Source organism: Pneumocystis jirovecii, assembly GCF_001477535.1.
Source record: "Pneumocystis jirovecii RU7 chromosome Unknown supercont1.8, whole genome shotgun sequence".
Taxonomy (NCBI): Eukaryota; Fungi; Ascomycota; class Pneumocystomycetes; order Pneumocystales; family Pneumocystaceae; genus Pneumocystis; species Pneumocystis jirovecii.
In genome coordinates this window covers 427,533-453,884 of record NW_017264782.1, presented here as the reverse complement: position 1 = coordinate 453,884, position 26,352 = coordinate 427,533, and the positions used below count along the sequence as shown (strand labels likewise).

Genomic DNA, 26,352 nt, shown 5'->3' with positions numbered 1-26,352 from the left:
TATATAAAGAAAATAGTTTTTTAAAAAAATTCAATTTAAATTAACACAGTTGACACAGAAGAGACTATTTTTAATTTATTTTGCAGTTCTTGTCATTTTACTTGCTTATTTATTAAACATATATGCTTTCTTCTAAAATTTTACTTAGACATTTCTTAAACGTTGATTAAGAAGTATTTTTTATTAGCGTAAATATAATTTTTTTAATTAAAATTAAAAATAAGTTTTAATTTAAAAACTTTTTATTTGAAATGATCTAAAATTTTATTAATTTTGAGTTAATATTTTTAGAAAATAAAAATTCAGAAAAAATAAAAAATGTTTAAAACATATTTTCTAATACAACATACTTTAATACATTTTATGTAAATAATGAGAGCAAGTATATAAATCTCTAGATATATAATTTGTTTTTAAAGACTTAAAAACTAATATTGAATAACTGGTTTAATGCAAAAATATTAAAAATAGGATTTTATTTTCTATTTATTATTTTTAAAAAAAATATAATTTTTAATTTTAATGTATTTTTGTTTATAAAGAAATTTTATGAAAAAACTAACCTATAAAATTATTTTCATTATCTATTTTCTAGATTATATTTATGACAAAAACCAATACTCTAGATGATTCAATAATGATACCTTATGATTTGATCCGGTTCCTAATAATTAAATTTTAGTTTTACTGTTTTATTTTCCATAGTTATTTAGCTTTTAATATTGTTTATGTCCTATTAATATATTCGTGAAAAATAATAACTTTTATAATAACATTATTATCAAAATCATATAAGTTAAAAAATAATAACCCAAATTACATTCTGTTTAAAAGATACAATTTATGAGTTAGATAAAGCTACTTTAATTAACATCAAGTCGACTTAATAAGCTTAGAATCTTCAAGTTTATCATAGTTTTGTGACTGATTATAACATGCTTTTTCCAGTATTGTGCAATTAGTAGTAAGATCCTTAAAAATGTTTGATAAGTTGTGACATTCATAAATATAAGATGCACATTCTGGTAAACTAGGAGGTTCTCCTACATATAGTAAGCCTCTTTTTAAATCATCGTGCCTTGCTGAAAAATCATAAAGTAATCTAAGAAACAAGTCACCTAGGGAAGTTACCGGGGGTGATTAGGGGTAGGGTGTAAACACCATCTAAATAAAACCTCGTTAGTCCCTCCAAACTTAGCACATATATCTAGAATATGCTTGTATATATGCTGGTATAAATTAGAAGCAGCTGAGGACTGAGATAGATTAGATTGATTAAAAATGCTAAAATCACTAGGTGATAGTTTTTCTTCGAGTTTTTCCCAAAAATAATTTAAGTGAGATCTTTTTTTACTCAGTGTATAACATAGAGATCTTACATTTTCACATGGACCTTCAATACCAAGACAACCACGTCTAAAATAAGTGCATTCTTCTATTAACATTTGACATTGGGGTGTAGTGATATTGTTTGCTGTGCTGTTCCATAGTATAGTCCAAACGCCATTAATAGAAGTAAGACCTAATTCTTCAAATGTTTTATTTAAATTGAAACATGTTGTATTCATCTTTTCATCCAATTGTTCGCATTCATCAGTATGTCCACTTTTACAATATTCATGAAGATTAGGAAACATACCCAGAAGAGCCAAACAATTTTTTTTAATAAAATTCAAGCATCTTTCCTTTAAAGTAAGAGTAGATCTTCCTAGGGAAGAGAAAAACATTAAAAGAGGAGTAAGATATGGAGCTTTATGCGGTAATAAAACTCCACTTTTTTCTTTTTCATAAAAAAATTTAATTAAATTTACGTTTTTAAACGTTGAATTGCATTTGCCTAAAGAAAAGTTCTTTATGAAATTCATATCTAGGTCAACTTTTATGGAGCATTTTTTTATTATTAGCTTGCAAAGATCCTCTGTTGTTTTGTTATAACAGAGTAATAAATGATACTCACAAGCACCGAGTAACGAACAGTTATTTCTTGTTATCTTTTTCTCATAACCTGTGATATGCTCTTGTTTTTCTGAGAGAACTTTTTTAATATAAGAGTCCAAATATCGACAAGTTATGGTAGTACTTCGATTAAAGTGATTACATGTATCCGTTGGTTGAGAACATGATTCTGCCATAGTAGGCCCAAAAGGGGTTACACAATGATATTTTTCAAGAAGAGTGCGAATACATTCGGTATATAGATATTTATGTTCCAGTTCATCATCTTTCGGTTCATTAGATAGTGCTTCTTTTCCTATAAATTCCAATAATACGCTATCTTCAGTATCTTTAGTATATTTTTTATAAGAGACTATTAAATTTGCCACATAAATCGCTAATCAAACCATAACAAATTCTTTGAAAAACTATACACAACGTTTCATAATTTTCGCAATCTTCTGCTTCTATTCTTGCATTCCATTCTCCTGTAAATAAAGTTTTACTTAAACTATAATAATAATATTTGAGTTTATCCTTTATACCATTACATTTTTTATCTAAGTCTTTTTTAATACGACCCTGAGTAAAGAGACCTTTGCAATAATTATTTCTTTTAGTTAAATTGCATAATTTCTTCAGTATATTGGTAAAATTTCCTCCCGGTAGCTTTTCTACGAGTTTTTCACATAAATATTCTAAATATGTTTTACATTTTTCTTCAGTTGTGATAGAATCATCTAAGATAAGACTATACATAGAAACATCATCACCTAAAACCATAAACCATGCAGATGAAGATAGTAAGTGTTTTGATAAGGAATCAGTTGATTCAGAATGTACTGATGGGCCATAACTCCTAATTTTTTTGAAGTAAATAAATTTAAGTTTTCTTTTGATTCTAAAAGATAAAAATTAAAAAAAAAACGAAAAAAAATAAAAATACCATAAGTATTAATACCTTTCGAAAAAGCATATGATATTGTGCTTAAAATCACAAAGATCACAAAGACAAAAGCCTTCATTTAGAAAGATGATATACTTTAGTTGTCTCCATTATGAATTTAGTATTAATATTATTAAATTTGGTTTCAGATTTTAGAATAAAAATACAAATTATTGAATGTTAAATTATTATCTTTAATTTAGTTTCCTAATTAGTTACAATATTTTTATAAAAATATAAAAAAATTTGATTTTTTACAAAACTTACAGTATGAAAAATATGGCATTAAATATAATTTAAACTGTATTTTGTTTCAAATAATAATATCATTTTTATGTATTTTATATATTGTTTAATTTCAATTATTTTATTTTTTCGTTTATCGTTTTGACAAATTTATTAATTTAATTTATCTTTAAACTCTTATAAATGGCTATGTTTATGGAGAATTACTCTTTTATTTTTATTTATTTTTTAGATTTGTTGTTTTATATTGTATTATTTCATTTTATCTTAAATATAATATTAAAAAAATTACTAAAAATGAAAAAATTGTAATCTCTTACGAGTATGAGGTGTCCGATATACTTTTTAATTGCGTCTGAGTAAATCCCACATAAAATTTGGGGTTAATTGTGGAGTAAATAGAGAAGCGAATTTATTAGTGGATTATAAAAGTAGCGATAAACAGACTGATAAGAAAACATGTATAGAGAAATCTGTTGTAAATTAATGAAAAGATACTATTCTTTATTTTATTTTCTAACCTTTTCCGCTATTTTGCTTGTTCGTTTCTTTTAAATTATACGTGCCCTTTTTTAATCTTTTTCATCCATTGATCTTTTTAGATCATAACCGAAATAACTGCTACTATTACTACTTCTTGGATTTCATTCATTCATTTTCGATTTTCTATTTTGCTTCATATCATTCGGTTATTCTCTTGTATATCTTGCGTAGATTTAGAGCCTTGTTAATATTACAGTTAATGTAATTGCATATTTATTGCAAGTTTATTGTTTTTTTCCATAAATATAAGACATTTTTATCAATTATTTTTCCATAGTCTTCTTTAGTTTTTAAATTGTTAGTGAAAACTCTTAGAAGGAATTTTGTTGTTAAACTATCTTGTTTCTTTTCGTTACATAATATTCTTAAATAATTACATTTTTCTTTAAGTTCATTTGGATAAATTTCCTCCAAGAGCATACATTCAGATTACATAATACATTCTTGATTGTTTAGTGATTATTTAGTTTTTATATCTTTTAAATTTTGTTTAAGTCCTTCAGATCGTCTTATAAGCTGTTCTTTCAAATAAATATATTTTTTGTCTAATTCAGTATCTTCACATAGTTCATCTAATTCTGGAAAAACGTCACTTAGATTTTATTTGTATTTTCAAAATTTTTGTAGTATTTTTTTAGTTTTATTTTACATTGATCATTTGTTGCGTTTTTTTTAAAAATTAAAGCAGAAATTCTTTCTTCACTAGATAAAAAATTTGTTAATTTTAAGTCTTTTGGTGTTATTTTAAAGGCTTTATACGCTATTAAAACGAATGATGTATTTTATAACAAATTTAACGCAACCTTTTATAAATAAATTCTAAAAAAAGCTAAATGAAATAAAGAATAAAATAAAATGTCAATGTTTTTTAATAAAGAATGTACTATTTTAAGAAAAATAGGTAATACAAACGTTTTTATTTTATGACTAAAAAATATCGAGAAAAACATTCTTATCAAAAATATTGATAAAATGATAACAAATTAATAATCAATACATAATAAATAAATAATATTTTATCATAAGTATTGTATTTTACGATTCTTACTTTCTAATTTTTTTTTATTCCTCATTTTTTATATCATTATATATATATGTTATTATATTTAAATTTTTTTATTTTCATTTTTTAATCTAGTCTCGTTAAGTTTTTTTTGAAGTTTTTTAAAAGCTTAATTTAAATTTCTAGTATTTATATTTTATTTAAAAGTATTATATATATCTATTAATTCTTTAGGGATTTTTTGTATTAATTTTTTTGAATTAAAACATAAATTTACATTTTATATTTTATATTTTTTTAACTTTTTTATAAAATTTTTTACTTTTATAATTTAAATTATAAAAAGACTTCTTAAATAATAAAAATTGTTTTTTTTTTTTTTTTGGATCTATTTATTTTCGATTTTTAAATTTTTTATAAATTTTTTATTTTAAAACTCTTATATTTGATTATCTTTTATAAGTTTTTTTTTTTACTTTAAACTTTAAATTATTGTTTTGAATGGTTTCAAGAAAAAATTTTTTTTTATGACATCAAATATTTTTTTAAAAATATATATTTTTGTTCATTCTCTATATTTTTATTTAAAAGGTATAATATTTTTTCTTTGTTTTTAAATCAGTATATATTTATGTTATCTTGAAAATAACTTTTAATTTTTTCACTTAAGTTTTTAGTTTTTGTATATTTTTTTTTCTATTCATTCATAATTTATATTCTTTTTTTTAATTTCATTTAAAAATAAAATTATAGATTTTGTAGATTTAGAAATATTTTTTAAATAATTTTTTAAATAATAACTATTCTAATGATTAATTATTTTAGTTTAAATATTTTTGTATTTTTTTATAAATTATTTTATATTTTTGTTTTTTACAAACCAAAATTCAGAATATTGTTATAATATGGATTATTTTACTTTACAAGTTTTTAAATATACTTCTTAATCATTTTTTTAAAAGTAACTATAATTGTAGATCTTGATAAATATTTTTTAATGTTTTTTAAAATTAAAATAAGTTTTAGTATAAGCAAAATTAGAAGTAAAATTTGTAATAATAATTATTTAACATTCAAGTTTTAGGATACCTCATTATTCCGATTTTTATTAAAAATGTATTATTATTTTTTTTCTTTGAGTTAATATGAAGTAAACATAAAAGTGAGTTGATAATAAATTGATCAATAAAAAGATATAAAAGATATCCCAGACGACGAATATGAGTTAATTAAATAAAAAATATATATTTATTGTGTAAAAGTGCACTGTATATTAATATAAATAATGTCATTACTCTGTTTAGCTTTTATAATTCTATTTATTTATTTTAAATATGTACGACCTTTTTTAGAAACTAGTTATTTCATATATATAGCATTTATTAAGCTTTGCTTATTTTAAACTATAGTTGAAATAATGATGATTATCAATATTCTTTTGATCATAGTCCATCTATTTTTTTTCAATTCTTCGCTTGGCCATATCTATCCTGCATCTTCATCTCTCATTGTGCATTTTACAAGATTGCATTGTCATGTTGATGTAAATATTACTGTTGATGTGATTATAGATGTTTGTATGGATATAGTTATATTTGTTAATGTATGCGTAATCCATGTATTCATTGTGCAAATTAATGCATATTCTTCTTTCTTTATTACTATTTTTCTATTTTTTCTACTTTTTCTGTTTTTGTCGTTATAATCGTTATGTTCTGAATTATTGTTATTACTTTTTCTGGTTTTAGTGACACCAGTTTTGAGCATACTCTTTTTATCTTTCTGTATAGATCCTTAAATTTACATTCTTTTTCAAACTCACATTCTTTTATTAGATGTTAGCATATTTTCTTTAACTCTAAAGATTAAATGTTTTTGCTATTAATTTAAATATTGCTAGTTCTTTTTCTATCATATTTATTTCTAGAGTTTTTTTTATAAGTTTAAATTGTAATACTTTTTTTGCTTTGTTAAGTGTACCAGGTGCGATTTCATTTAGTGATTTATTTCTTGATATTTTTGTTCTTAATAGAATAAGATATATTTCATTTATTGCTTTCATCGCTTTTTTTTTAATATCTCATACTCTTTCTTTTTTCTTTAGTTCCTTGATGGTTTTTGTGAGTTCGTTTTTCAATTCTAAGCATTTTTCTTGGGCTCGGTTAAATAGTTTTCTGAAAAATTCTTTTTTGATTTTAATATTATTCTTACCATTAATAATATTGATGTATAGATTCCCAAATTCATTGATTTCATGAATTAATTGTACACAATGTTTATTAAGCATCATTATACAATTATTATTGTTTAATAAAATTTCCTTTAGTTTATCAACTAATTTATCTTCTAATTTTTTACAAATTTCATTTCTTTTATTATTTGCATTATTTCCATTACACTGGTCCTTTAAATTTAGATGGTTATTAAAATCCTTATATTTCTATTTTAGAACATAATCGTATCTATCTTTGATATTGCTATTAGAGTAATTTATAAATAAATGATATTAAAAGAATAATTATATCTCTTATGGAAGGCTTCTTAATATAAATACCATTTGTTATTAGTTTTTTATAAAGCTTTTCAAATCTATTTTCTCCATCAATGTAATTTCCAAGTTCATAGGGTTAAAATTCGAAACCGGAGGTCTATAAATGATTCCTTTTTTTCACATTTAGTTTTTAATTCATTGTAATTAAGTTTTTCTTGAGTTTCACAGTTCTTCCAGTAAAAATGGTATCGCTTAAGTAATGAAGCGCTTGTTTCAGTAGTATTTTTTAGAATGCAATTTTTATTCCAGTTTTCAGGGAGTTGCATATCTTCTTTGTTCTTTTTTCCAATATTGTGCATGTATAGATTGGATAAAAACATTTATACATTAGTTCGTTACTTTCTTGATTTGACTTTATACATATTTTTTGAAGTTTTCTATACATGTATTTTCAAGAGTATCTTCAAGTGCTCTCAAAAAGAATTTCTTTGCTGTCTTATCACGCTTTTTTTGATAACATTCGTTTTTTAGTATATTGCACTCTATTAAAAGAATAGAACATGTTCCTTCCAGAAATAGACATTATTGCTCTTTTTTTGCAATTTTCATTAGATGGGTTGTATAACACTTTTAGCTTTGATTTAAAACTAACATGGTTTTGTTTAACTTTTTTTTCTGATCTTTACATTTTTCTTCTATTTGTGTTATTTTTGCGTATTTTTTTATCTTTGAATGTATTTTATTAAGATCTGGTTCAATTTCTTATAAATTTTCGCAATATTTTCAGTCTCGTTTTACATTTTCTGTTTTTATTTTTATATTTTCTTTTAGAATTATAGCTAAAATATTTTCTTTAGTATACAAAAAATATATTAATTTTGAAAGTTTTTGTACTATTCAACGATTTTATACTTAATTCATTATTAAATTCATCGGATTTAATAAAGTAAATCCTTTATGAATGTACTCTAAAAAAATTAAAAAGTAAAACATAAAATACTAATGTTTTTTGAGAAATTGTATTTTATATCAAGAAAATAAGCTAATATAAATGCTTTCATTTATTCATTTATATATATTATAACAAGAATAAATAAAGAACTATAAAAAATATTTTATATTTAAATAAAAAATACGAGGTTATTCTGAAATAATAAAATATCAAAATAATGATAGTTAATGCATATATAACAAATAGACAAATAAGTTTTGTTTTCTATTATAGTTAGATATTCTAATTTTATTAATAATACTTTTTTGCTGTATCCTCTTATTTTTTATTATATTTTTACAGATAAAAATAGGATTATTCTGATTTTCTGTTTTGATTTCATTTTTTAAATCTATTTTCATTTAATTTCTCTTTTTAGACAGTTTTTTTCATAAGTATGATTTAAAAATTTTAACAAATTATGTTTTATTTAAATTTATTTTATGCATTTATTCAATTTTTATCTAACTTTTGCATTTAGTTTTATTGGATTAATATATAATTTTAGAATTATATAAATGATATATTTTATATTTCTTTTTAAATTTTTACTTTTTTCATTCTAGTATAATTTAAATAATAAACATATTTTTTAAACAATGATAATTATTTCTTTTGAAATTTAATATTTTGAAGTGTTAATTTTTAATTTTAAAATTTTTACTTAAATTTTTTAGCTTTTTTTTAATTTTTTATAATATATTAAATACACTTTTTTAAAAATTAATTTTCTTTTATTTCTATAATTTTTAGTTAAAAGTTTAATATTCTTTATTGCTTTATTTCTAAAATTAGTATATTTTTGATCTATTTTGTTTTGGAAATTTAAATATTTTAATCATTAAATTTTTAAATTAAATTTTTTTACAGTTCTTATAAATTATTTTATATTACTTAGATTTCATTACTGTGTTTGTTTTTTTATTAGATAATTTAAGTATAATTTTTTCCATTAATTCATTGTTTACTGATTTAATTTTTGATAAAATAACTTTAGCATTTTTCGTTGCTTTTTCTGCATCTTTTTTGATTTTTTCAAATTTCTCACGTTTTTTTTCTAAGTTATCTGCTTTTGTAATTTCCTTTAATAATTCCGAGCACTGCTCAAGTACACGAGCAATAATTCTTGCGCAAAAATCTTCTTTAATCTGATGACTATTCGCATTAGTGGTGATATTTTTGCATAAACCTGCAGTTGTAGCATTATTTGTATTTTTTGAACGTTGACAATATTCATCAAGAGCCTTCTTACATTCGTCACGTGTAGACAAACTACCCCTCAACTGATATGTTATTGCCTCTTCCATTCTTCTTTTTTCAAAGAATAACTTGCATTTATCTTTTAATTGTAAACAAACCCCATTTTTATTATTATTATTTTTTATTAAATTCTGACAATTTGGTGTAAGCTTATCACAATATGGCATCCATAATAGACAAATATTCTCTTTCTTTGTATCATTATTTACTTTATCAATTACATTCCAAGTTTCCATATTTTCTTTAAGTGAAGTATAATGATCTATCATATTAGAAACCAATATATCACATGATTTCTCAAGAAAAACACATGAATAGTTAAATGGATTCTTTTCCTTTCTAAATAATTTAAGACATTCTTCTTTTAAACTCTTTATACATTGTTCCTTGCTTGAGAAAAAATCTTTTTCTTTTTTCCAAAAAATAATGTTTTAGTTGTTCTACATTTTCTAGAAAAGTACAACGTTCTTCTAATGTAGAACATGGTTTATGTATTGAATTCGAATCATTTCTTAGTTTTTTGCATAATACTTAAAATTTAGTACAATCACGTTTACTCGGTGTATCCCTTATTTTATTTAAAACTTAATGCAAATCATTTACCTTTACTTTTATATCATTCTTAAGCATTAAACAAGTTTCTTTTGGATTCATGTAAAGAATAAAAAGTCCTTCATTTTTATTCTTATATTTTTTACATGTTTGCAATAATACTTTTTGACATTTTTTAAGATTATTACCATTATTTTGAATCAAATTATGAAGCATACCACGCATTTCTTTCTCTAACAAATTGTTTGTTTTTGCATCAAGCCCTCTTTTGTAGACGTATTTTTCACATTTTTACATGCTGTATTAAGATTTATTGGACAATGTTTAGCCAAATAATAGCACTCTGATAACATATAGAAATTTCTTCTTTGGAGGTGAAATTGACAATTGTCTTTAAGTAAATAACTTTGATGGCTCCAGATCGTTACTACTAGAAAGATTTTTATCAAAAATATGTTTTTTTTTATAATTTTTATCTGTATAGATACTTCTTAAGTTTTTTTTTTTCATTTTAACTAAAAAGCCACATTTTAAAGTTAATGCATCTTACACTTATAATCCTTATCCGCATCTTTCAAGTTTTCGTCTAAAATCAACAATGAGAATAAATAAAACAATTTTTTGGTCTTCCAATAAGAATACCATTATATTCTGTTAGTTCATAAAATTTATCCACACCAATGATTTCTTGCAATATAGTCTTCAGTTTAATTGGATTAAAAAAAGAATTTGGAAGTTTGTGTTCAATTTTTTGATCTTTACATTCTTTTTTACATCTTCAGTACAACTTTGGTAAAAATAACATTGACTATAATAAATAACACGTTATACTGTTGAGATTTTTTAATAGTGCTTTATTTACCGTTTTAAGATTTTCATAGATATTTTTAGCTATTTCTATGAGTAGTTTAGGGGTTTCCTTTTGATTGAGTTACAAATACATCAATTCATCATTCTTTTCAGTTAAAATTGAACATAATTTTTTAAGTTTTTCTTTAGATTTGTTATTATTTTTGAAGTCATTCTTGAGTACTTTTAAAAGAACTTTTTTTGCTAAATCATCTCATTTCTCTTAATAGCATTTATTTCTTAAATTGCTAAATAAAATATCAATTATTTGTAGATATGCTTCTTCTAAAAAAGGCATTGTAGATGGTACTTATTACATTTATCATATGTTAATCGTTGCTTTAAATTGCTATTAAGAACTGTTTTTAGTTTTTTGGATTCTGTTTCAAGTTTCTTTTCTAACCCTTTGCATTTTTCATCTTGAATGCTGTTATTACATATTTCTTTTAATTTTGGATTCATATTATTCAAACTTGGATTTATCTTTTTTAAATTTTTGTAATATGTTTTGGGTTCTTTGCATTTTTCTTCATTTTCAACATTTTTTTGAATTAAAGTTAAAAGATAGTTTTTACTAAGTAATGTAGTTTCCAATGTATTCCTTTTATATGCGTAGACACTAATGTTAAATTTTGGATATTTATTTTACTTTATTTTTTTCTAGAAGTTAACAATCAATTTTGCTTTTTTTATTATAAATGAGTTAATGTAGAATTCAAGTTATTTAAATTACCATACGTATGATAAATTTCTGTCTTACTATAATGTAATTTTTATCAATATTATGTGTTCAATGTTAATCAAATTTTTTTATACTTTATTCTTTTAATAATCTGAATTTTTTTTATTGTCTAACTCTAAAAATAAAAATTAAAATAATTAAAAGAAAAAAATATTTTTAATATTTATTTTTTTTGAAAGAATATATATTATACTGAAAATGCAAAATATGAGGTTTCTTATAGATTAAATCAAACTAAAAGAAAAAAAAAAAAAAACTTAATAAATAAAATGAATTTTTGATATAAAAATGCGCAATGGCCTTCAAAAAAAATAATAAATAAAAAATAAGTAAGCAGTAATTATTTTTAAATGCTATCATTCATTTTATTATTTTTAATAAATCCGCTTTCTTTTATTTGTAAATTAATTTGAATTTCTATACAGAATGATATCTTTTGAAAAAAATTATTTAATTCTAAATTGCCATCTTTTTTGATAATATATTTTATAGCTCATATTCTTTGGTAAATATTTATATTAATCTAAATATTAATAGTTCTACTTTTTTATACATTTTAATCCTGTATTTAATTAAAGAATTCGAAAAAATCTGAAGTAAAACTAGTAGTAAAATTAAAATTTATTTAAGACTTGATCAGGTTTTAATAAGATATTGAACTCGAAGTCAAATGTCTGAATTGAAATATATATTATATAGCTATACTTACACAATCCACATTTTTATATTATTATACAACACTAATATGTTTAGTATAGATTATACTCATTGTGTTTTTATTATTTTATTTAAATTTTCTAAATATAAATATAATATAACTCAATTATTGTCTTTTAAAACAATGTATAATTTTGATTGTTTTATAAACGCTTACCGAATATCTTAAAGCAGATAATATTGTTTTATTTTTATAAATTTTGAGACGTTTTAGTACTCGTTCAAGTGACTTTTCTTAAACTTTTTTAATATTCATAATTTTTAATTATATTTTTCTAAAACTCTTTTATCTCCCTGTTTTCTTTTTTAGTTTTTTTAAAATATTTTTTATTATTTTTGACACTATTTAGATATTTTTGTAGCTCTATACATTTTTTGTTCTAAGTCATATTTTTATAACCCTTTTCTAATTCAATTTATTTTAAATGTATTTAGTTTTTGTATTTTTTATAGTTTTAAATTTAATTTTAATTTTTAATCTTATTAAACTTTTTTCATGAAATCTTAGTTTTTTAATATTTAAATTCATGTATCTAAATATAATACTTTTCATAGAAATATAAATGTTTTGTTATATATTTGTTTTCTTAGAATTTTTGCTTTTATGAGATGCGTAGGAGATATATAAGAAGTATATACAAAATATGGTAAGATTTTTTTATACTTTTTAAATATATTTTTTATTTTTCATTAGATTTTTCAATTTTTTTAAAATCAGACTTATCTTTTATATTTTTCTTCTTAATTCTATTTTTTAAATTTTTTTATTAGATTTATTGTCTTTGTTAAATAGGGAAATATATATACTCGCTATTTGTTTATATTCAAAGACTATAATAATTTAGATAATACTTTTCATCTAAGATATTGAAATTATTTTTTATTCTTTTAATTTGCTTTCGATTTATCTAATTTTCTTTATTTTAATACTAAAATAACTATTAATTATAGTGTTTATTAATTATACTTGGGCATAAGTTTATGAAATTCTTATATACTTCTTATTCAATATAGTTATTATTAGCATTGAGTTTATCTATTTTCATTGATAAAATATAAAATTTTACAATCATTATTGTTAATATATGTAGTTTTGTAATTATCGTAGTTAAAATAAACAATGATAATATTATTATTAGTATTTAAATTAGTATTTAAATTAGTATTTAATATTAATCATAATCTTTTTCTGTTTACTATTTTAAAAATCAAAATTATATTGATATATTTTTATATTTGTTATTCTTTTTAAGTTTTTAACTTTTCGAGAAATTTATTCTTTTAGTCTCTGATAATTCCATAAATTTAGTTGATAGTGACTTATAGTGACTTAAATTGTTTTATAATTTATTAAAAAGTTTATAAAACTTGATTTTAAGATATGTCAGTTTTAATAATTATTTATGTACAATAAATATAATATTGAAATTTATACAATTGTTCCTGAATCTTCGGTTATTTAATTATTTGAGCTTTTTTTTAGTTTTTAAATTAATTCAATATTTGAGAATCTTATTTTGAAGAATAAATTAGATTTTTTAAGTTTATTAAGATATATGTTTTTATTACTCTTTGTAAAAATACTTAAATTCTCTATAAATATGTAGTAATATAATTTTAAAAAAGAATACAACACTTTTTAAATAATTTGTAGTATTTTATAGTATTCTTAAAAATGAGTTTGAGTTTTTAAAATATTTTTATATTTTATGAAAATATGCCTACCCTAAAGCTAGAAAAATTCCTTTTGAATTTATTAGAATTGAAAATTTAAGTTACAAGAATTTTATGTTTTTTATATTTCGTTTTTAATTCTAAGTTTTTTAGGGTAACATAGATCGTCTAAGCTTAATATAAATGCTATCTGTTTAAATATTATTCCTTAGTATATAATGTACATTTTTTTGATAAATAAATAAAATAAATGATTGATTGTATCTGTTCTTTAATTTTTAGTATTTGTTAATCAGCTTTTGCTATTTGAATTTAATTAAATCGAATTGTAAAAAAAATTATATTTACTACTTTTTAATGACCCATTTATTAATTTGTTAAGTTTTTGATGTAATACATTAGAGTTTCAATACTTTTTCTGAACTATGTATAATTTTTTTTAATAAAATTAATCTTACTCCAATTTTATTATTTTTACTATTTACTTTTTTGACAATTTGTTTTATAACTTTTTAATTTTTTTTAATGAGTTATTATAGAAATATTTTTAAGAACTAAGTCTTAATATAATTAAATCTTTTAATCATTAGATATTCTTTTTCTTTCATTACTCTGTCAACACTAGTAATTTTTTAATTTTTAAGATATTTACATTTTTATTATATAATTTTTAAGTTATTAATATTGTTGGGTAAAAACAATTTGAATTTATAATTTCAATATTTTAGCTGTATTTTTAACTTTTTCTTAAATAAAACATATTTTAATGTATTTTTTGAAGAGCTATGAAACTTCTATGTAATTCTTAAAAATGATTCTATTCAGTAAAAAATAATCTTTATAATGTATATATAGTTTTTTTTTTTAAACCTAGTGCTGAATTTCTTATATCTAAAACCATTGGTGTAGTATGAGTTTTAAAAATAACATTTCTTAAGCAAAAAATACACTTAATTGATAATATTTTAGAATGAATTATTAATTTTTATTTCAACAATTATATAATCTTTTTAGTTATTCCAAAGAATTCTTTATATATTTTTTTTTAAATAACTTTCATTTATTTGGTTTTAGAAAAATAATTTACTTTAATTGCCAGTTATTTTGACTTTTTAGAGTTTTTCTATGTATATTTAAAAAACTTTTATAATTTTAATATACCTTTTTATAATCATTATACATTATTGCTTGTTTTCAGCAGATTCATCATTTATTATTAATGATTTTGTTAATATGTTAATACTTTTAAAGTTAGTAAAATTCTTCTAAACCCTGATTTTTTAATTTTTATGTTTAACTGTCATATCATATATATATAATTTTAGTTTTATTTTATTTAAATATAGATTTATATTTATTATTTTTTACTGTATTTTTATATTTTTCATTTTTAGATCTTTCAAAAATTGAAATCAAAAATTATTTAAAATTTTGTATTAATAATAATATTAAGCATTTAAAATAAAAAAAAATAAGTTTTATCTTTAGCCATTTATAAAAATATAATTTCTTCTAATTTTCTAATAATTGTTTATATAAAGTTTATATATATATATATATATGGCAAAAAGTCATTTTTATACTAAACATAATCATTAAATGTTTATTCAATTTTATTTTAAAACATTTTTATAAAAAATATAAATATTTTTTATTTTTTAAAAATATTTGAAAATTATTTTTAGAAAAAATAAATATTTTGCTTTTAAAAACAGCTTTTAAAAGCTATGTATTCTTAAAATCAAATAGATAATAGCATTTCTATATCCAAGCATATTTTTTGTTTTATAAAATATTTTTTAGATTTTTTGTTAACTATTATTCTTTTTAATTATCTTTAAATAATTCTAATAAAAATATTTTAAAATACATAGTGGTATATTATTATTTTCTTTAATGCATTCCTCAAATATTTAAGGAAAGGATAGTATAAATAAAATCTGGAGAAATATAAAACAAAAATATATTTAAAATAAATAAATTGTAAAAAAATAAAAAAAATTATAGAATACGTATAAAATAAAAATTGTTCTTTTTCTTACTCTTACTCTTTTTTCAATTCTACAGTTTTTCGTTTATTATTTTTTATGTTATTTAGTTTTTAAGTATACATATCTTTTTTAGGCTTTATTTTTTTGTTTATTTTCAGATTTAGGGTTTATTTTTCTCTTTGTTAATAAATTTTTAGATTTATATTTTCTTATAAACGCTAGCAAATAGCTAATATTACTGTTGATGCATGAGTAGATATATTTATGTGTTTATATATGTATCGTTTATGTATTTTTTTAAGGGCTAAATACAGTCTTTCTTATTAACATTTTTTTATTACTTTTTAAAATTTTTCGTAATTATTCTTTTATTATTATACTTTATATTGATGTTTTTGCTATATGTAAAATAATAATTATTTTAATTCACATTATATCTTTTCAATCCATTTACAGAAGTTTTCATACACGAGAAAGTTTTCTTTAAATTTACGTAAAACATATAAAATTTAAGATTTTATTTTTATAAAAGTATGTTTTTTAATGTTTTTATCGTTATATTGAAAATTTTTAATTTTTTTCAATGGCTATCTTATCGTAAACATATAAGTCTCTCTGGATTGATGTTTATCTATGAATTTGTTCTTTCCATATAGTTATCTAAATTTATTGAAACTAAAATTACATTATGTTATTGCTAGTTTTTATTTTTTCCTTTAAGAAATATTTACAATAAAATAATTTGCATTTATTTCTATTAGTAAAATTGTATTTATAGTAATAATTTTATATTTCGTATTTAAATTAAAATTTTTTTAATTCTTTAAAAACTTTTCGGTGTTTTTTTTGTATTAATTTATTTTGTATAAATTTTTAAAAATGATTCGTATAAAATACCATAATGTTTTTTTATATTTATATTTTTATATTTTTTATTTCCGTTTTTTTTCTGCAATTTTTATAATTACAATTTTTATAATCTATATTTTTTTATTAAATTGTATTTAAAATTAATATTTTTAATAATTATTTAATAATTAATTTTCTATACAATATAAAAAAAGGTTATTTTTTTTCAAAGTTATATTTTCGTATTTTTTATATGTGTTTAATTAAATTTCTTATTTTTCAATAAATGTTTTTGTAACTTTTACATTTCTTAAGTTATCAATCTATTTTTTTAATATTAAATATTATTCAATTTATTTTAAATCATATTTTAATGTTTTATATTTTTTAATTCTTTATAATTATTAAAAAAAAATAATTTTATATTTAAAATCTTGAATTTTTGATTGTGTTTTTTGATATTATTTCTAAGTATCCAATGCATATTTTTTGGTTACACTCACAAATTTATTAACATTATTTTTTTAATATTTTTTTAAATAAGATTAATATTTCATTTACGCTCATTCTACATATATTATTATTAAATCATATAATTCCTCGTTAAGTTATTTTAAAATATATAATATACTTTTTTAAGAAATTGTTTTAAATATATTAATTTTACTGTCATAAATGTATTAATAAATTTAGCATTTATTGTCTAAAATAATTCTTTAAAACAAATGCATTTTGATTTCAGGTTACTTAAAATTTTTCATTGATCTTTTGGAATTACTCAAACAACCTTGGAAATATGATATTATTTTCATTTATCTCTAACAATATTTCAAAGAATTTTAAAAGGAGTTAAATTTAGATTTTTACTTTGTTCTTTAAGCCAAATCTATATTTCCTTTATCTTTTATTTAACTTTTTTAGCTTTATAAATATTTCAACTAGTACACTAAATATTAGAATCTATAAAAATTTTAAAATTATCTTTACGTTTATTTAAGTTATATTACTGTATTAATGCTTTTATACTAATTATATTCTTTATTAATAGCTTTTTAATTATTTCTAATTTAGCTTTTTTTCTTTTAGTAAGATATTTTTTTTTATTCAATTAAAATGAACCTTATATTTATATTTTATTTAATACTTTTATTCTTTATACTTATTTTAAGTATCATTATTATAATTTAATCCATAAAAGTAAAATATTTTTTAGATAAAGCTATATTTTATTTTTGATTAAAGTTAACAATATTCTATTGTTATTTTTTAAAAATACGTATTTATCTAATATTTTTTTATAATTATTTCATATAAATATTTTGAAAAAATCTAGATAAATACATTATTTTTTATTATTATACAATGTATATATTTATCTGTAAATATTTTTAAAATTCTTGTTCAACTTTTAATAATATTATATAATTGTAATGATAATAATCTTTACTAATTTTTTGTTCATTATATCTAAATTTAAAAATTTCATTTTTTAATGTTTTTTATTATATTTATATATATAAAACATAATTGTTGCATTCTTTTTTTCTAAATTTTCCTTTTTTTAATCTTTTAATTATTTTTTAATCTTCGTTATATCTTTTTTATAATACTTAAAAATTAAATTAAATTTTTGTTTTTATTATTTTTTGATTTAAATTTATTTTAAACATATTCATTTTTTGTTTTTGTAATTTTTATATAAATTTTAAAATATTATATAACTTGTTTTTAAACAATATTTCTTAAATTTAAAACCCTTTTTAAGAAAAATATATGTATAAAAGTAATTGATTTTTGTAGAAACAAAAACGTATTCTAAAAATAATTAAATAAATTCATATATTCACTATATTTAATTAGTATTTTTGGGCTTAGAAAAATAAATGCAAAAAATTAAAATTCTAGTAAATTATAATTGTTAAACAATAATTTAATAACTAAAAGCTAAAATTCCCTTTTAAATACTATATTTCCAACATATTTTTTTTAAGGATTTTTGAATACTTTAATATTTTTTTGTAGGTATATCATTATATTATAAAAAATACAAATGAACAGGCTTTTATTCTTACATGAATTTATATAACTATCTTTAGATGAAGTATATCTCTACATCCTAAACAAATATCCATACTCCAGAAGTTATTCCTATAATTAAACAAATTATTCCTGCCCTTTCAAACCCTTGTACTCGAACACCATAACCTTTATCATCTATTCCAGGTTTCTCTGTACCTTCAGGCGTTACTGTTGTTGTCTTTGTAATTGTACAATCTTTATCATCTGAATCACCAGATTCTTCTTGATCCGGTTCTTCTGGCACAGGCTCCGGCTCAGGTTCAGGCTCCTGATCTTCTGGCTTTTCTTCCTCTGGCTCCTCTTCTGGCTTTTCTTCTTCCCCTGGTTCCTCTTTCCCTGGCTCTTCTTCCTCTGGCACCTCTTCCTCTGGCTTTTCCTCTGGCTCTTCCTCTGGCTCTTCCTCTGGTTCCTCTTCTGGCTTTTTATCTGATTCCTCTTTTCCTGGTTCTTCATCTGGCTCCTCTTCACCCGGTTGTTCATCTGGTTCCCCTTCCTCTGGATCTTCAGGTTCAGGTTCAGGTTCAGGCTCAGGTTCCGGTTCTGTATGCGTTGGAGCTGGTCTACCCAAACAACATGTTTTTGTTACTATTAACGTCTCTACATAAATATCTGGAGCAATTATAGTCTCCATTGCTACTATAGTATGCGTAGTTAGTACAGTATGAACTTTAACAAATAAATCTTTTGGATGAACGTGAGTTTTGTCCTCAGTAGTATGTTGTATTTTTCTACATTCTTCTTCTAACTTTTTACATGATTCTTTCAAAGTTTCACCGCATGAATCTTTCAAATCATGACATTTTGCAAGATGAAGACTACAAGTTTCCTGGGTATAATCTTTGATTGAATCATGTTCATTTTTAATGCTAAGACATATACTTTGTAAATGCTTTAATAACTTTTCACACAAATCATCGTTTGAAAGAAGTGAATGCAGTTTATCCATAGCATCATCTTTATTATTCTTATCAAAATTATTAAGAGCAGATGAATATATTTTTTGAAAAATTTTGCATTCTTGTATAGTATCATGTCCTTTAAAGTAACTTAGCATAGATGAAACAAGATCATCTTCCAAACTTCGACCACTTAGATACTCAGCTAGTGGTTTTAAAGAATCATCTAAATTATTTTGTTGTTGGTTTTGTAAAGTAGAAATGATTTCATCAAATTTAGACTTCATTTCTAAAAGGTCTTTTTTAATCTTCTTATTAAAGTCTGGAGAATCCCCTCGTGAAAAATGTGCAAAAGCTTCGTCATCATCCAAAAACTTTCCATTTGAAATATGATTATTTTTGGATTCTAAAAAAAGTTAAAAAAAAGCAAAAAAACTAGAAACAATCAAAAATACCATCAGCCCTTGAAAGAACACAAGTAATACTCAGAAATATAGAGAATATTGGGAGCTTCATTCATTAAGCGATAGAATAAGAGAATAATGTTATTTTTGTAAAAGGGTGTTTCCGATGTAAAAAATTCAGGAGCTGTTCCGATTTGGTTTGACAGCAAATAATTAATATATAATAGATAATAGATAAATAGTAAATAGAGATTATATTTAGTTCTTTTATTTCTTTAATGATTTTACTAAATCTATGGTTATATATATATATATATATTACATTTTTCTGTATAAAATGTAATAACATAAAATCTCAAAATAATTTACCTTTTAAAATTTTTATTAAAATGTTTTATTTATAAATTAGTCAATTAATTAATTATTTTGTTTATATACATGATAATTTCACGTGTTTTATCTCTTATTCTTTTATAGTTTCGTTATATTTTTTATGAAAGTTTTTTGTTTACAAATTTGAAAAATATTTCTGCTATTTATATAATTGCTAAAAAATAGTAATGCTTTATAGATCTTAATAATAGAAGTATAATTACGAACTATTTGATTTCCATATTCGAATTTCAAGTATTTTGTGATTATTTTATTTTAAATCTTAAATCTAATTAAATACTAAAAATTTAATGACAGGATTATTATATGAAAACAATTTATGCATAAAAGCAATATATATATATTAATATTGATTACTACTAAAAATGCTTTATAAATAGGAAGATAATAGGTCTATAATTTTAGGTAGAAAAAAAAGATATATTTATAATATTTTTAGTTTTTTTTTTTAAATTTTAATTTTACGCGTTTTAAACGTTGTCTAGACAACATTTAGATCAAAACTATCAACAATGCATTAAATTAGAAGAGATTAAAAAAATATTGAGTTTTTAAAAATATAAGGGAAGCATTTATAAAAGATTACAGCACTTTTTATTCTGTGTCTGTACTTGAAAAGTGTTCTAGAGTATTTGGTTTTGATATGGGCTCTTATGAGGTATGTTTTAAATATCCTCCAAAAAATTCAACAAAATCAAATAATGGCTTTTAAAACCAATAGATATTTTTTTGAAAACATCCTTTTTATCAATTTATTTGTTTGTATTGCAACTAAAAAAATCGTTTTAAATTTTTTGGAGTTTTTATTTTTAAAGATTAAACTACTTATAGGTTCAAAAATCTCTTTCGCATCGTATAAAACAAGATGAAAATATTGATCTAATTGCTCAAAAACAATATAAGTGTCATTTAGATCTTTCAGAACATAATGAAAATTTTCAAACATCTGGTAATACATCTAAAATAGGAACTAAAAGAACGGTGCTTTCTGATGTTAGTAACAATCATATTAAACCTTCTTTTATTCAATCAAAATTATGCAATCATAGATTAGGGAATTTTGAAGCAGCTGGTTTTTCAGAAGCCTTGCGTCATTTACATGTAAAAGAAAACTCTTTAGAACATGATAATATAAATAAAAAAGATTTAGCTAATCATTGTTTATATCATCGGTTTCGAAATGAATTAAATGATGATTCTGAAGATAAGAAGATATCGTATAATTTTGTTTCTTCAGATATTTTAAAAGATGAAAGTATTCGACATAGGACAGACGATGTTTGTAATCATCTTTTAAAATATACTAAATTTGATATTATGGAACTGAAAAGGATTAGAAAAGAATTTATTGAAAAAGTAGATGAATGGGATATTACTATGGCACATGAATATTCAGATGAAATATTTGCTTATATGCGTGAACTTGAAGTTAGTTGATTTTTTAAGCTTATTTTTATTACTAAATTCTTTAGATTAAGTACAAACCAAGTCCAACATATATTGATCATCAGCCTGATATGCAATGGTCAATGCGTTCTGTATTAATTGATTGGCTTATTCAAGTACATTCACGATTTCACCTTCTTCCTGAAACACTTTACCTTACAATTAATTTAATTGATCGTTTTCTTTCTGTAAAAGTTATATCTCTTCCTAAATTGCAACTCGTTGGTGCTACTGCACTTTTTTTGGCTAGTAAATATGAAGAAATTATATGTCCATCAGTTCATGAAATAGTATATATGGTAGATCATGGGTATTCTTCAGAAGAAATTTTGAAAGCTGAAAGATATATGATTAACATGCTCAATTTTGATCTTGGATGGCCTGGCCCAATGAGTTTTTTGCGGCGTGTATCAAAAGCAGATGAATATGATTTAGACACACGTACTCTTACAAAATATCTTTTAGAATTAACTGTTATGGATTCTCGGTTTATAGGGATTTTACCAAGTTTTATTGTTGCAGCAGCTCATTATCTTTCACGTTGTATGTTAGAAAAAGGAAGTTGGGTAAGCTTTTATATTATAAATATTATTAATAATAAAATTAGACTGATGCACATGTTTATTACTCATCTTATACTGAACGTCAACTGTTACCTCTTGTCAATATTATATTGCAATGTTTGGAATCTCCAAAGGAGCATCATAATGCAATTTATGAAAAATATGCTGATAAAAAGTTCAAAAAGGCTAGTAAATTTGTAGAGAATTGGATGGCTGAGCATACATGATTAATATTTATTTTGCGTTTTTCAAAATAACAATAGTCGCAATTTTTATACTTATAAATTTAATTTAAAATTCGGGTTCTTATTTTTTGAATTTGTAATTTCTACATGGATAGTTTAAATGGATTGGTATACTGCATTTTTTCATTTTTTTGTTTTCTTGGATAATTATTTTAATAAATTGTTATTTTAAATATATATATTTTTAATAATAAAAATTTAAGAACTTAATTGAAAATGTAGTACTTATAACTAAAAAAGTAGTGGTATAAAAGTGTTATATGTTTATGCTAAAATAGTAGTCCAAAAATATATAAAAGGTATAAAGGAAAATATATAAACATAGAAACTACAACTTCCTTGGCCTATAATATGAATATGAGTGTACTATAGTCAAAACTAAGCTATATACTTTGAAGTCATCAGAATAAAATATTGATGTCAGTGACACCAAAATAATACAAATAAAAATATCTAATTCATTGTTGTGTCACCATTAGTATTTATATTAGAAAAATTGAATTGTTGTGCAGTGGAAAATCCTGGAGTACTATTGATGTTTCCAAAGCTGAACGTATGACCTTCTACTTGAGGAGCTAATCCAGTATCAATCTAAACAAAATTAAAAAAATTTTTATTATAATAAAATTTTGACCTCATCATCGTCATCATTGAAATATTTTTCAATTATGTTATATGATTTCAAATAAATTTCTTGATTAGAGCTCTGTTGAAGATTGTGAATTTTTTCCATTCCTCCAGCTTCTTCAATATATAATGCAAAACGATTTAATCCTCCATTATTTTCTTTATCTAGTTCGCCAATTTTTAAAATATTCTCAAGACCATCTAAAGCAACTTGAATAATTTTATTATCCAAACATGTTAATAAGTCACACAAAGGTTTTATGCATCCTTGAGAAACTAAATATCTTATTTGATCAGGTTTAGATAATCCGCCAGAAGTTGCATTACTTAAAGCCCAACATGCCTCTTTTTTAGTTTTAAAATCAGCATTAGCCAATAAATTAATGAGAGGTGGGATAATATTAGCATCAATTACTGCTTGAATTTGAGTACAATTGCCAGCTGTTATGTTTGATATTGTCCAACATGCTTCTTTTTTAATTCCATCTTTTGGTGATGAAAGTAAAGATAATAACGCTTGAAGTGCACCACAATTAATTATAACTTGAGTCTGAATATCATCCCCTGTAACGATATTTCCTACTGATCTTAAAGCAGGAGTTTGAACAGAAGTCGAAGGATGCCTTGAAAAAGTTAATTTTAACACTCTAAAATAAATAATATTTACATAAGCAATTCTACTAAACGTCTAGGAATTCCAACATCAATGATTGCCTGAATTTTGTCATTGGATCCGTCACTTAAATAACTTATAGCCCAACTAGAATCAATCAAAATTTCATCGTCAAGGGAAAATATCAATTTCGCTAGAACGGGAAGTGCTAAAGAAATAGTATTCCAGTCAGGTTGTGGATTTTTTCCTCGACAAAAATTAGAAAGCGTCCATGTAGCATTACGGAGCATTGAAAGTTTCCGGGATTCAGTTAAAAGAGTAAGCAAAGGTCTTAAAGCACCTTCACGGAGCACAAAATCCCTACATTCAGGTGAATCACCTGCAATATTACCCAACGCCCAAACAGCCTAATTTCCATAAATAAAAAATAGAAAAAAACAATAATTAAACCTGTTCTCTGACATCAGCTTCTGGACTTGATAAAAGTTCTACAAAAATAGGAACAGCGCCTGCTTCAATAACAACTTGAGTTTGACTAGAACTACCGCTAGCAATATTAGTAAGAGCCCATGCAGCTTCAAACTACACCATTGATTTAGTATACATTAATATAATAAGATAAAAATGTTCACCTGAACCAAAGTATGTGGGCTTCTTAAAAATTCCACAAAACGTTTAACAACGCCACATTCTATAACTTTTTCAATAGGAGGATTTCTTTCCTTGGATAAAAGCTTTCTAAATTTAGTTGTTGCTGGTATTTGTTCTTCAATGTTATCTGAAAAAACACCAGCAATCATTTGAGGCAATTCATTATTAAGCTATAAATGTTAGAATATGAACTAAAAGGGGTAAATAAAATATATCTAATATATATATAATTAAAGCAAGGCTGAAAATGCTCTTGTATGTAATTCTAATACCTGTCTTTTTCTTATTTTAAAAAACCAAAGATAAAATCTTAATTTCAATAAATAAACAGTTTAATTGAAATTTTCATTTAATGATTTTAAGATAAAAAAGATAATATAAGAGGTAAAATGAATCATAAAAGTTAAAAGCATTTTGGATTTAAAATAAAAAGCAAAAAATACACACCTGATCCTCAAGATGAAGAGCAGAATCTTCGTCATCACTTTCAGTAGCTTCAGGTCCTTGTATAATATTTAAATTCCGCTTTTTCGCCAATGATTCTTCTCGCTTCTGTCTTCTTATTTCCATTTGCTGTTCTTCACGTCTTCTTCTTAATTCATCTGCCCCAAATATATTTTTGGACTTAAAATTGCTCCGGCGATGTTCTGGCACAAATTTATTTGTATCAAGGTCTGACATACTACTTTTATATTAAATTTTTGTGCCTCTTTTCCTGTTTAATGCCCACTTAAGTTTTGTTTCTAATTTCTTTTTTTTATAAGTTTTTTTCGTGAATATTAGAGTAAAATTATTTGGTTTGGTGCACGATTCAAGATAAAAATTGATAAATTAAAGTTTCTCGACGAAAAAACAATTCATGCATATATAGAAGGGTAAAAACACAAGTCGTGTTATTTAAGAGTAACTTAATTAAATTTTAGAAAAAAGATATTAAAAACAAATAGATTTTTATGTTTATTTATATAAATAATGAAAAACACGTTTACGTAAATTAAGTAAATGAAAACAGAAAAAAAAAACTTTTCAAGTTTGAAGTAAACGCTGAAAAACTGCACCTTAATTTAACTTCGGTATTTCAATTAAATTTTAAGAATCATAAAATGCGTCTGCCGGGAATCGAACCCGGGGCCCATCGATGGCAACGATGGATTTTACCACTAAACCACAAACGCTTATTAGTCTTTAACTTTGCAAGGTATAAAAATTTAAGTCATTAATTTTCAGGTAATTGTACTATTCAAATTATATTAAAAAGCTTAAATATAGTTATTAAAGAAAATACATTATTTGAATTTACTATGATCTTAAATAGATTTTGTATAGATTATGTTTATTTTCAAGTTGATATGTAAATATAAAAATGTGATTTTTAAATTGATTTATTTGTTCCATCATACAAAATATACAAGTATAATGAGAATTATACTTTGAAATACAATGTTTCAATGAAGTTTCTATTTGTAATATTATTATAAAATTAAAATAACGGATGCATTAAAATACAATATATGTTGATTTTTTATTGTAATGTTAATATTTTTACGAAACATTTAAGTTAATAAAATAGCATTTCTATAAAAGAATGTTATTGAATTTTAATTATAATTTATCTAAAAATTGAATATTTTTTTATCAATAAAAAT

The 26,352-nt window shown here is 21.9% G+C and overlaps 6 protein-coding genes and 1 non-coding gene across 7 annotated transcripts; 1 reads left to right on the top strand and 6 right to left on the bottom strand.

The window, feature by feature from the left end:
- Positions 1 to 873: 873 nt before the first annotated feature.
- T551_02053 (uncharacterized protein) lies at positions 874 to 2,992 on the bottom strand (the record flags this gene model as incomplete). Its single annotated transcript, XM_018374316.1, has 5 exons — positions 874 to 1,078; positions 1,132 to 2,308; positions 2,370 to 2,836; positions 2,897 to 2,922; positions 2,978 to 2,992. 5 exons carry the CDS (start codon positions 2,990 to 2,992, stop codon positions 874 to 876), a joined length of 1,890 nt encoding a protein of 629 aa, XP_018229670.1.
- A 4,161-nt stretch (positions 2,993 to 7,153) lies between these two features.
- T551_02052 (uncharacterized protein) lies at positions 7,154 to 7,523 on the bottom strand (the record flags this gene model as incomplete). Its single annotated transcript, XM_018374315.1, has 2 exons — positions 7,154 to 7,262; positions 7,315 to 7,523. The coding sequence occupies 2 exons, from the start codon at positions 7,521 to 7,523 to the stop codon at positions 7,154 to 7,156; spliced, it is 318 nt and encodes a 105-aa protein (XP_018229669.1).
- A 1,522-nt stretch (positions 7,524 to 9,045) lies between these two features.
- T551_02051 (uncharacterized protein) lies at positions 9,046 to 10,192 on the bottom strand (the record flags this gene model as incomplete). Its single annotated transcript, XM_018374314.1, has 4 exons — positions 9,046 to 9,754; positions 9,795 to 9,926; positions 9,973 to 9,983; positions 10,019 to 10,192. The coding sequence occupies 4 exons, from the start codon at positions 10,190 to 10,192 to the stop codon at positions 9,046 to 9,048; spliced, it is 1,026 nt and encodes a 341-aa protein (XP_018229668.1).
- An 8,713-nt stretch (positions 10,193 to 18,905) lies between these two features.
- On the bottom strand, positions 18,906 to 20,280 carry T551_02050 (uncharacterized protein; the record flags this gene model as incomplete). The annotated part of the gene is made up of 2 exons (XM_018374313.1): positions 18,906 to 20,170; positions 20,220 to 20,280. The coding sequence occupies 2 exons, from the start codon at positions 20,278 to 20,280 to the stop codon at positions 18,906 to 18,908; spliced, it is 1,326 nt and encodes a 441-aa protein (XP_018229667.1).
- A 924-nt stretch (positions 20,281 to 21,204) lies between these two features.
- T551_02049 (uncharacterized protein) lies at positions 21,205 to 22,797 on the top strand (the record flags this gene model as incomplete). The annotated part of the gene is made up of 4 exons (XM_018374312.1): positions 21,205 to 21,219; positions 21,393 to 21,989; positions 22,034 to 22,573; positions 22,615 to 22,797. The coding sequence occupies 4 exons, from the start codon at positions 21,205 to 21,207 to the stop codon at positions 22,795 to 22,797; spliced, it is 1,335 nt and encodes a 444-aa protein (XP_018229666.1).
- Positions 22,798 to 23,268: 471 nt separating this feature from the next.
- Positions 23,269 to 25,387, bottom strand: T551_02048 (uncharacterized protein; the record flags this gene model as incomplete). The annotated part of the gene is made up of 6 exons (XM_018374311.1): positions 23,269 to 23,406; positions 23,450 to 24,065; positions 24,110 to 24,462; positions 24,506 to 24,637; positions 24,688 to 24,876; positions 25,154 to 25,387. 6 exons carry the CDS (start codon positions 25,385 to 25,387, stop codon positions 23,269 to 23,271), a joined length of 1,662 nt encoding a protein of 553 aa, XP_018229665.1.
- Positions 25,388 to 25,810: 423 nt separating this feature from the next.
- Positions 25,811 to 25,881, bottom strand: T551_05024. The gene has a single exon. It is a non-coding gene; the product is annotated as a tRNA-Gly (tRNA).
- Between the last annotated feature and the right edge of the window lie 471 nt (positions 25,882 to 26,352).